The 12,127-nt window shown below is 43.4% G+C and overlaps 1 protein-coding gene and 1 long non-coding RNA gene across 2 annotated transcripts in view; one reads left to right on the top strand and one right to left on the bottom strand.

Annotated features, from left to right (window-relative positions):
- Window positions 1–10,549, bottom strand: part of aacs (acetoacetyl-CoA synthetase) — a 189,721-nt gene extending 179,172 nt beyond the window's left edge. The window contains exons 1-2 of the mRNA XM_038790294.1: window positions 10,120–10,549; window positions 8,029–8,132 (exon numbers count right to left, since the gene is read on the bottom strand). Coding sequence (XP_038646222.1) covers window positions 8,029–8,132; window positions 10,120–10,249 — 234 coding nt within the window. The 5' untranslated portion in view covers window positions 10,250–10,549. The remainder of the gene's footprint in view (window positions 1–8,028; window positions 8,133–10,119) is intronic.
- A 168-nt stretch (window positions 10,550–10,717) lies between these two features.
- LOC119977324 lies at window positions 10,718–11,649 on the top strand. The gene is made up of 2 exons (XR_005463169.1): window positions 10,718–10,796; window positions 11,588–11,649. It is a non-coding gene; the product is annotated as an uncharacterized LOC119977324 (long non-coding RNA).
- The last annotated feature ends 478 nt before the right edge of the window (window positions 11,650–12,127 follow it).

A 12,127-nucleotide genomic window follows, 5' to 3' on the forward strand; every position in this document is an offset into this window, starting at 1 on the left:
GCACAAGTGGAAATACCCAAATATGCTACATGCCTAGAAAGCCTCCATAATGCAACTTCAGGATAAACTGGACACTTGCCTTTTTATAGGTGTTGCAGAAGATGTGACAGAAATGGTCCATCGACAGCCACATTTTAATTAAAGGATACCCCATAAGGCTTACATCTACCTGCAATCTGACAGTGGGGCCCAAGAGGCTGGGAAAGAGCAGTAAGTAACATGCTTTAAGTTCTATTTTTTTTACGTTTCAATAGATCAGACAACAGTTTGAAATGCAAGCAAAAATAACTTAGAATCATAGAATTTACAGAAGTAACAGTACAGAAGGCGGCCATTTGGCCCATCAAGTCTGCATTGGCCCTTGGAAAGAGCACTCTACCTAAGCCCACACCTCCACCTTATCCCCGTAACCCAGTAACCCCACCCAACCTTTCTTTGGGACACTAAGGGCAATTTAGCATGGCCAATTCACCTAACCTGCACAACTTTGGACTGTGGGAGGAAACCGAAGCACCCGGAGGAAACCCACGCAGACATGGGGAGAACGTGCAGACTCCGTACAGTGACCCAAACTGGGAATCGAACCTTGGACTCTGGAGCTGTGACGCAACTGTGCTAACCACTGTGCTATCGTGTCGCCCAACATAAAGCAGGAATAGAAAATAAAGCACGGAAAGGAAACTGGGCATGCAGAAATGTTTTAATTTTAAGTAGTGTTTCAAATCACATGGTAATATGACCTCAAGATATCCCTAATGCCCTTTACGGCAAATAAAGTGTAATCACTGATGCAATATTGGAAATTTAGCAGCCAGTCTATGTACTGCGAGGCTACACAAAGAGGAATGAGGTCATCTGTTTTGGTCAGGGCAGCCCTGTGCTCTTTGAAGTAGCGACCTGGGATCATTGGCATTCACCTTTCTCATCAGTTTCACGATTAGAAAATCAGCCCACTCTAGGCACAACTCAACTAGGCATTCATGAACTGCTTCATTAATCTTTGCTGTCCAAGGCAGGAATGCAGTGACTGATGGTAAACACTGCTGCCCTTCATAAGCTCCAAGAAAACATAGCCCCACGGACTTCACCACTGACTTAATGCACAGAGCAATGCTTGTGCTTCTTCTTCAGTTGGCATCGGAGTGGTCATTTTTATATAGCACTTTGGCATTAACACTTTGCTGCAGAACACGATATTGAAAATGGCCATTCTCCCAAGTTACAGCATTCCACAAACAAACCCCATCCCAGGTTAGCTGCAAATATAAAATATAGACGTAGCTCATATTCAATCCCTTTGCTCAGCCAAAGTATAAATGATTAAGCTCTATAATGTTTTTTGTGTACTTCTTTCTGAAGCAACATAGCCTAACCAGGAAAACACAAGCATTCATAAACTGCAAAACAGCTACTGCAGAGAAATACAGGAAGGGTTACGAGTCACTACTGTTTGATGCAATAGAGGTTTGGCTTTGCAAAACGCAAAGAAAAGATTAACCACTCTATACAGCTCAACTGGTGGCATACAACAATTTACTCAAATAGAACACCTGCTCACTGCTGGAGATGCACTGAGCAGTACACTGAGCATTCCTCCCATTCCTGGGGAAATTTGACTTTCCTGCCCGACATAAAGCCTTCCATCTGAAATAAGGACTTAAAAATGGGTCTCTGGAACATTTTCATATCACATTTAGTGATGCATTAATTACTCTGTGGATCTGACAGTTTCCTCGTAAACAAAGGGCATTATCAAGAGTAAAATGGCCAATGATTGATCTAAAGAGCACACTGCCCATCCACTAAGATTCAAATTCATTTTATAGAATTTCCAAAAGAGGAAATTAAATTCCACACCATAATCCTTACTATTTTGTGAAAAAAACAAAAGTTCACCTTTGCTACACTAATTATACATAGAATCACAGCCTACAGCACAGAAACAGGCCAGATGACCCAAGTGGTCCATGCTGAAATATGCCCATGTGAACCTTCTCCCATCCCTCTTCAACTAACCCTATCAGAATATCATTCCTTTCTCCATCACATATTTATCTAACTATCCTTGAAAATGTCTATGCCTAAATTCTTGGAACATAGAATTCCTACAGCGCAGGAGGGCCTTCAGCCCATCGAGCCTGCACTGACCCTCTGAAAAAGCAACCTACCTAGGACCACTCCCCCGCCCTATCCCCATTACTCCACCTAACCTGCACATCTTTGGACTGTGGGATGAAACCGGACACCTGGAGGAAAACCACACAGACATGGGGAGAAAGTGCAAACTACCCAATCACTCAAGGCCGGAATTGAACCCAGGTCCCTGGTGCTGTGAGGCAACAGTGCTAACCACTGCATCATTGCACCGTCTCGCTATTCACCTCAACTTCTGCATGTGGTAGCAAGTTCCACAGTCTCACCATTCTTTGGGGTAAAATGGTTTCTCTTGCATTCTCAATTGGATTTATTGGTGGCCAGCTTATACTTAGAAATATTATCTAGAATCTGGCTAAAAGATATTCTAAATACCCTTCCTGTATGAATCAAATTCACCGCTAAAGAAAAATTAAATAACTCTCAGCAACCTGCAATTCGCATTTAGTAACATGACAATATTGTTAAAAGCAATGGGATTTCTCTTAAATTTATATTTCAAGGTCAGAAAATGACAGAAGTTACATTAATATCTGCAGCAGACATTGATATCCATGGCTAGAGCCTTTTAACAACAGTCACATCCTATATTTGCAACACTGCATTTATCCCACCAATGCCCAACCAAACAGCTTTTACAGAACTGTCACTGAAAGCCCGAGTCACATTTTGTTATTACCGAGTAATACAAATGCAAGCTCATTCATTCATCAAATATTTATAGGTTCTACATATCCTGACATACTCAGATCAGTTGTTCACCAGTATACAACAGAACGCTGCACTTAAACCTCAACAATTAATTTCTAAATTTACTCACCAATGTAGAATTCTACTTGCCTATGATTGTGTTCAAACCCTCTAATTTTGCAGCAATTCTTCCTTTCACCATCTCCACCTTAGTTTCCTCCTCAAAAGTATGCACTATTTCTTCAATGATAATGCTGGTCATTCAGCTGCTTCCATAAGACACAAGAGCAGAAGTAGGCCACTCGCCCATTAAGTCTGCTCCGCCATTCAATGAGATCATGATTGATCTGACATGATAATCCTCAACTCCACTTTCCCACCTTATTCCCACAACCCTCAATCCCCTTACTGATTAAAAATCTGTCTATCTCTGTCTTGAACATTTTTTTTTTCCTTTTTGTTAAATTTAAAGTACTCAATTGTTTTTTTTTCCCAATTAAGGGGCAATTTAGTGTGGCCAATCCACCAACTCTGCACATCTTTGGGTTCTGGGGGTGAAACCGACGCAGACAGAGGGAGAATGTGCAAATTCCACACAGACAGTGACCCGGGGTCGGGATCGATCACCATTCAATGGTCAAGCATGGCTAAAGACGAAAATCCAAAGGAAAGGAGAAAAGATTACGGAACTCAAAATAGCCCGATGGGGAGAAGCTTTTCTGATCATAGCCTGATGATGGGAAAAGGAACACAAATTATGCGCCTCTAGGAAACAAAATTTGGGGCAGAAAGCAAGAGACGTTGATAGTGGATAAAAACTTTACAAACATGGACAGGTTGAGGGAAAGAAATGGTATTGGAACAGTACCAAGGGAAGAAATGAATGGCAAGGTGCTGGGAATGGACAGAATCAAAATTAAGCTAGAAAGCGGGGACGAAATCGGGGACATAGTTAGTTGTTTACATCACAGAGCAGATGTGGACCAAAGGAAGAATAATCTTGGAATGGATGGACTGCAAGGTTCAAATATCAAGCGGTGATGGGCTAGATGGACATGGGGGGAGAAAGTGCAGGATAAGAGGTGGACTTGGTTTTGGAGAAGCAAACGATTTGGAGCCAAGATTCTGGCTCCAACACGCCACAGCAAAAAACCACACCGACCTCCTCAGAAGACAAACATGGGACACAACCGACAGAGTACCCTTCGTCGTCCAGTACTTCCCTGGAGCGGAGAAACTACAACATCTTCTTTGCAGCCTTCAACACGTCATCGATGAAGACGAACATCATGCCAAGGTCTTCGCCACTCCCCCACTACTTGCCTTCAAACAACTGGGCAACCTCAAACAAACCATCATTTGCAGCAAACTACCCAGCCTTCAGAACAGCGACCACGACACCACACAACCCTGCCGTGACAATCTCTGCAAGACGTGCCAGATCATGACATGCGTACCACCATTACACACGAGAACACCACCCACCAGGTACGCGGTACATACTCGTGCGACTCGGCCAACGTTGTCTACCTCATACGCTGCAGGAAAGGATGTCCTAAAGCGTGGTTCATTGGCGAGACCATGCAGACGCTACGACAACGGATGAACGGACATCATGCGAGAATCGCCAGGCAGGAATGCTCCCTTCGAGTCGGGGAACACTTCAGCAGTCAAGGGCATTCAGCCTCTGATCTCCGGGTAAGCATTTTTCAAAGCGGCCTTCAGGACGCGCGACAACGCAGAATCGTCGAGCAGAAACTTACAGCCAAGTTCCGCACACATGAGTACGGCCTCAACGGGGACCGTGGATTCATGTCGCACTACATTCACCCCCCCACCATCTGGCCTGGGCTTGCGAAATCCTACCAACTGTCCTGTCATGAGACAATTCACACCTCTTTAACCTGGGATTACCCCTCCCTCTGGACCTGTAAAGACTTGATTATTTTCAAATGCTCGCATTCAAAGTATTGTCTTGCATCTTTGACTTTTTCTCTATATAAGTTTCTAGAACCTACCTCTTCGTTCACCTGAGGAAGGAGCAGTGCTCCGAAAGCTAGTGATTTGAAACAAACCTGTTGGACTTTAACCTGGTGTTGTAAGACTTCTTACTGTGCTCACCCCAGTCCAATGCCGACATCTCTACATCATGGTAGAATGAAAACACAGTGCAGTAAAAGAGGGAACTGGAAACAGTCAGGGCTCAAAGAAGATTTTAAAAAATGTACGAAAAAGGAATGCAAAGAAAATGCTCAGAGTAAAAATCCTGATCATGGAAGAAGCATATGAAACTCTGGATACCAAAGAGGAAGAAAAAATGTATATTCAGAGTAGCTAGAGATAGCTTAACATAAAATGTGGGGCGCACATGTACGTAATTGAGGCTGCAGGTGGAGTAATCTTAGTGAAAGAGGGTTAAATCAAAAAGAGGTACGGCAGAGTACTTCCACTGGCCTATAAATGAAGAAAATCTGAGAAAAAAGACAGAAGTAGCTGCAAATCAAAGATGACAACTGGCATCAATCTGGATGAAATCAGAACAGCGCTGAAAAGAATTAAAAACAGCAGAACAGTAGGATCAGGTGAAATGTCAGTGGTAAGTATGGATCTGAATATCGGGTCCATGTCTTGAACAAGCTTGTACTATGGTAAGAGAAAAACTCTAAAGGGCATGGAGGCAAAACATTTTGGTGCCAATATTCAAAGGAAAGGCTGTTATTCAAGGTTGCAAAACCCGAGGAATTAAACTCCTATCATATACCTTCAAGATATGAGAGAGAATCATGGACAAGAGACTGATTTTAAAAAACTGGAAATCCATGAAAATCATTTCAGATTCATGTCCATACCACTGATGTCATTTTTGTTTTTAAGGCAAGTGAGATAGCCAATGCTACATGAAGGTTGTATTCGTCAATTTTGAAAAGGCTTATGACAAAGTGCCCAAGAAGGAAGCCTGGAGATGTGCTAGAATTCATGGAGTATAACTACTACAGGGCATATGCTATGAGTGCCAGACCAGAGTAAGAAGAGTATGGGGGAAAGAAAGAGTGAGAGTTTCAAAGCTAAAGTTGGATCGCACCAACGATCGGCATAGAGTCTCTTCCTCGTCCTGATTGCCATGGATGTTCCAACTGAGCAAGTGAGATAGGAATTGCCAATACCAATGATGGTGCAGTTGACATTGAGATATATAGTGAGGATGATGAGAATGTGACCAAGTGTGTGGAGAAAAGCACTGATAAACAGGGGCAGAATGATCAGTAGACCAATGACCAAATTTATGGACTGCCAATTTGACCTGAGGAAAAAAGACCAGTTAAATAGTGTAAAGTTTATGGGTGAAAACTGGAGAAAGTGAATAATTTTAAGCACCTGGGATCAGTGGCAGCAGAAGATGGAAGCATGGAAATGGAAATTATGCAATGGATTAGCTCTGGTCGGAGGACTGGATGAAGTGCAGTACACTGTTATGTGATAGAAAAATGTTGCAGAAACTGACAGGAAGAATCTACAAGACCGTTGCAAGACTAGCCTTGCTTTAGAGTGCATAAACTTACGCAGTGTCAAGAAGGCAAGAACAATGAGGAGATACTAATGAGATCCGGATGCTGAACAGGATGGGTGGCGTACTGGGCAAAGAGGAAATCAGGAACCAGCACATCAGGGCTGTCAGTGAAGACTGTCGGTGACATCTAAAAAAAAGGTAGTTGAGGGAAGGTTGAAATGGTATGGTCATCTGTGGTGGAGAGAAAGGGAAAACAATGCTGATGTGAATGATGGAGACAAAACTGCCAGTAAGAAGAGGAGGAAGCCTAAAACCAGATGGAAAGATGCAATGTTGAGATACTTAGAAGCAGTGGGATTGGGAGAGGAATGGATGACTGAGGAGGATATGGAGAAGGGTGATCAACCAACATTGTGGTGACCCCAAATGATAATGATGAAAGAGGAGGAAAAGGTGAAGATGACCAATTAATAGACAGTGCAAGATCAAAACAAGTGAACATGCATCCATGATCTTCAACTTTCTCTAATGAGCACCTTGCCCCAATCTACTGCTTCTACAGTGCACCCTGTGTAGGAGTAGAAATTTGAATTCACTTTGGCGGAACTAATTATCTAATTGCTGAATGCAGTGGCAAGACATGCAATATCGGAGTTAGTCTTGCAACTCTTTGGCTCAAGAGGAGTTAGAATCTAACTCCAGTTTAATTGCTAATCAAGTTTAAAAACAGGTTAAATGGTGCTGGACCTTGAGCAATAATCTATTACATTCGATTAATCTATTCAAGTGTGCTACTTCATGGGAAATTTAACACTCAAGGATTATGCAACTATGCAGAAATTGGGCATTAATGCAAAAGTGACACAGGTCTGCTGCTTTCCAAATGCATTTTCACCAATTACACCCCAAATAGAAACTCTCGGCCATAAATGCAAAAAACATTCTTCTGGTGTTATAAATGCTACTTCATAACCACAGTGTTGTATTTAACTGTTGCCAGTGATAACTCACACTCATGTGGAGCAAACAACTACTTAATTAGATTGCCAAATCCTATTGTTCCCAGGACCAGCAAGCTAACACAGTGGCTGCTGAGGGGCAGCAAGGTGGCACAGTGGTTAGCATTGCTGCCTACAGCGCTGAGGACCCGGGTTCGAATCCCAGCCCTGGGTCACTGTCCGTGTGGAGTTTTCACATTCTCCCCGTGTCTGCGTGGCTTTCACCCCCACAACCCAAAAGATGTGCAGGATAGGTGGATTGGCCACACTAAATTGCCCCTTAATTGAAAAAAAAAATTGGGTACTCTAAATTTAAAAAAAACAGTGGCTGCCTTGTATCAGGTACCTTGAAAATGAAAATCACTTATTGTCACAAGTAGGCTTCAAATGAAATTACTGTGAAAAGCCCCAAGTCGCCACATTCCGGCACCTGTTAGGGGAGGCTGGTACGGGCTACCTTAAACCCTTGCTTAATTTGCGTTCTTACCACTGTACCACATATGAAAAAATGTACTGTGCTTTTCTCTCACTGAGCAGTCTGCCTGGTCCTCTTCATGGCATATTTCTTTTAGCCTTTGGCACAGTTCCCTTAATGCACTTATAATGTATTTATAACAACAAATGGCATTAAAACCAAGCCCATTAACTTAAAGTAACCACAGAGGGGAAAAACCTTACCTCGCTGTAATGATGAGAGTAAATTATTCCACTAAATTTCCAAAATTCTGCCCAAAACTCTGGGTAGTTCTCCACCGACCATTGATACAATTCATTATAATTGGCTGTGAAAACAAGAAGCATTTAAACATGTCCTTATTTTTGAGTCTAATCACCTTGCCCTAACTGCTTGATAGAAATGACAAGGGGGTGGAGGAAAAAAAAGACGGCCCAGTCACCCTTTTAATGTCCAGATACTAAAAAGCACCAAAAACCAGTCAAATATATGAGGAACCCACACTGTTGCACATTAGCAACCTATTGTGACTTATGTAAATTTTAGCTAAACAATTATGGAAGACTTTTATATATTTTTAATTACTAAAGCAATGCAGCCTACAAAAAAACAATCCTTTGACTTTATTCTGAAGGCAGCGTTTGAAAAATATCTAATTGACTTTAAGATATCCCAGTGCCATACTGGGTGAAGTAGGCAGCTTTAGGTCTTCCATACTTTCCGATCATAGCAGATACCTTGTTATATATGTCTGTGTTTTTTTTTAAAACAGATTTTTAATATGCCCATGGCTGTTAGTTGTATGCAAACACTCAGCTTACCATGGATTTCGCTTTGCAGCTACAGGATACCAATTTTGAATGACAGGAGAAGGCTTGGTAACTCACAGGCCAAGAGTGGAGTGATTTAGACTTCACTCTAAGCAAAGCTCATAGGAAAATTTTCCCAGGGTTCATTTGCAAGCATTTGGTTTGCCATGCTTTTTAAAATCACAATTAAACCAGGATGTTCAATGTTAACAAAACAAATCAACTAAATCTAAAGTACATTATCAGCAGTAGCAATTTCAGATTAATTACCTAATAACCCTCCCAAACAGCAGTATGGGTGTACCTCCACCACATAGGCTGCAGTGGTTCAAGAAGGATGTTCACCGCCACCTTCAACAAAAACAGTTGTTCCGTGTACACAATTCCATTCGGAAAAATATTAGAGGGAAATTTTTTTTTTTCTTCATTTGCAGAATGGGCATTGCTGGTTAGACCAGCATTTATTGTCCATCCCTAGTTGCCCTTCAGAAGGTGGTGATGACTTGCCTTCTTGAATCACTGCAGTCCTTGAGTTGTAGATACACCCACTGTGCTGTTATGGAGGGAGTTCCAGGATGTTGCCAGAGCAACAATGAAGGAACTGCAACACATTTCCAAGTCAGGGTGGTGAGTGACTTGGAGGGGTACCTCCAGGTGGAGGAGTTCCCAGGTATCTGTTGCTCTTGTCCTTCTAGATGATGGTGGTCTTGGGTTTGGAAGGTGCTGTCAGAGGAACCTTGGTGAGTTACTGCAGTGCATCCAGGAGAGAGTACACACGGCTGCCACTGTTTATCAGTGGCGGAGGGTTTGAATGTTTGTGGAAAGGGAAGCAATCAAGCGGGCTGCTTTGTCCTGGATGGTGGCAAGCTTCTTGAATGTTGTTGGAGCTGCACTCATCCAGGCAAGTGGAGAGTATTCCAATACACTCCTGGCTTGTGCCTTGTGGATGGTGGACAGGCTTTGGGGAGTCAGGAAGGGAGTTGTTCACTGCAGGGTTAGGTTAGGTAATAATTTGTTTTTACAGTACCTTTAAAATGGGAAAGTGCCCAATTTCATAGACAAAGAAAGGAATGGCCACAGTCCAGGGTGGGGATGGACTGTTAATAGAACTTTGGTCAATATGTTGGTATCTAAAAACGTCCTGAGTACCAAAGGAAGGTGGATCTTAGGATCTTGCCCAAAGGCCACAATGTTTGAAAGTGGTGTCTCTGATTTTGCAACAGGGAATATAAAGTAGACCAGAGTCAGAGAAGCAACAGGGTCGCAGGAGATGGGTTGGGGCTGCTAGGTAGAGGAAACAATTCTGGATAAGGTGAAGGATTTTAAATTCGATGCATGAAGAGATTTAGTGCCCCCACGGGGCACGGGGCGTTTGGGGGGGGGGGGGGGGGCGATGCGGTCAATGAACCAGGCGCTGATCAGTAAAGAACAGATGGATTCCTGCGGTGGCCAAGGGGGCTTGGATCTACAATCACACATGAAGCACACCGCCCTCCCCGAACCTACCCAGCTGGGTACCAAACTTCACATTGATGAGGTTCCTGAATCGGTCCAGGCGTGTGTTCTTCTTGGAGTCGGGGTACCACATCACCTTGGACTCCACAATTTCCTCGCTGACGAGCTCTTCCTGAGACATCTTCGCCGCTACTTTTTGTATCGCCTCGGCTTACAATGTAACCCAGCTGCTGTTGTCTTTTTAACAGCTCAGCACTTCCGCGGTGAGAGATGGGCGCTGCTCGCAGTGAGCTGGGCAGGCACACACTCCCCTTTGCACGCCGCCGCCGCGCTGCGCTCCCAGGACGCTATCCGCTCCAGATTAGACAAGGAAGAAGGAGGAGGAGGAGACGGCGGCCGGACCTGAACATTACCCCCCACGCCCACCATCCACATGGTACGGCCGCTTGGCCCATCTGCAGGGCCCGCTCCGATTGGCTGCGCGCCGTCAAGTCACCATATCGGCTGAGAAGAGGAGCGGAGGTGTGACCAATCGGAACAGAGTAAACATTCAGCTCCTGCGAAGCAGCCGGCCAATGGGCCGGCAGGGATGGTGCTGAGGTTGGCCAATCAGTGCCCAGGAGCCCCCCCCCTCCCTAATCAGGCTCCCGCAAAACTGGCATCGGGACTGAAGCCTTGCAGCCAGAGGCAGGCTGCAGCAATCCCAATCCCACAGGAATGGGCGAATGGTGGGTGTGGGAACTCAGGGTCTCCAGCGAAATTTTCAACCAAACCTCCTTGTGAGCAAGCTCTCAGAATCCAAACAACGTGCTTAAATCGAATTATCTTTTTTCTTCGAATAATCGACAATAGTTCTGCCTATTTTGCCGCTGAAAATTATGCTTGCAGTGAGATTGAATTCACGTAATTGTGAATTCAATCTCGCTGCAAGCATAATTTTGTATTTTACATCAATTGATTTTCCTTGCTGCAGGGCGAACGGCTGTGCTGTGGTTATGTTACCGGACAAAGTGACCACTCATCTGATTTTAAACCAAATTGTCCAGTTTTCAGCCTTGTTCCGTATTTTAAATTTTTCATAATTAATGAAAATCTGCTAATAATTTAAAATTATTTTCAATAATAATCTTTATTTGTTTCACAAGTAGGCTTACATAACACTGCAATGAAGTTACTGTGAAAATCCCCTCGTCACCACACTCCGGTGCTTATTCGGGTACACAGAGGGAGAATTTAGAATTTTAGAATGTCCAATTCATCTAACAGCACGCCTTTCGGAACTGGGAGGAAACCGGAGAACCCAGGGGGGTTCACAAACACAGGGCGAACCTGTAGACTCCGCACAGACAGTGGCCCAATCCGGGAATCAAACCCAGAAGCCTAGTGCTCTGAAGCAACGGTGCTAACCACTGTGCTACCATGCCACCCTTATAGTGGCGGCATTATCGACCATTATATTGTAAGGGGTCAAGAATCAATTGCTGACGAGAGTGCTTTCAATTCCATCCCACAACATTAGGTTTGAGGTCAGCTCGGAACACCAACGGTGCTACGGAGGTGATGAAAACCATCATGCAACTGAAAAAAAAAGCAGCAGAAGGAAAGTCTGTAGATCTCAAATCGACCGTATTAGAAAACTTCACATTCATGGAAGACAATCATCCCCACTTGCAATGAATGGATAGCCAATAATCATAATAATATGCTACAGATCCGTACAGATGCTGAGAGACCTGCTGAGATTTTCCAGCATTTTCTCTTTGGTTTCATATTCCAACATCCGCAATAATTTGCTTTTATTTAATAATAATATGCTAATGGGACACAATAGACATAATCTGTTAAGAACCCCGCTGATGTTATCTGCCAGAGTGTCTTAAAACTCTGAAGAATAACTTGAAACACTGGTTCCTAGTGGTGTATATATTTGTTTGGAATGATGTGGGGGAACAGTCCAGTCATTGTGTAAACAATTAATAAAGAATATTTATTAAAGTAAAAGAAAAAAACACACGACTAAAAGCTAATATACGCTACAGCACTTGAGTATATTCATAAC

Source organism: Scyliorhinus canicula, chromosome 1 (assembly GCF_902713615.1).
Source record: "Scyliorhinus canicula chromosome 1, sScyCan1.1, whole genome shotgun sequence".
Taxonomy (NCBI): Eukaryota; Metazoa; Chordata; class Chondrichthyes; order Carcharhiniformes; family Scyliorhinidae; genus Scyliorhinus; species Scyliorhinus canicula.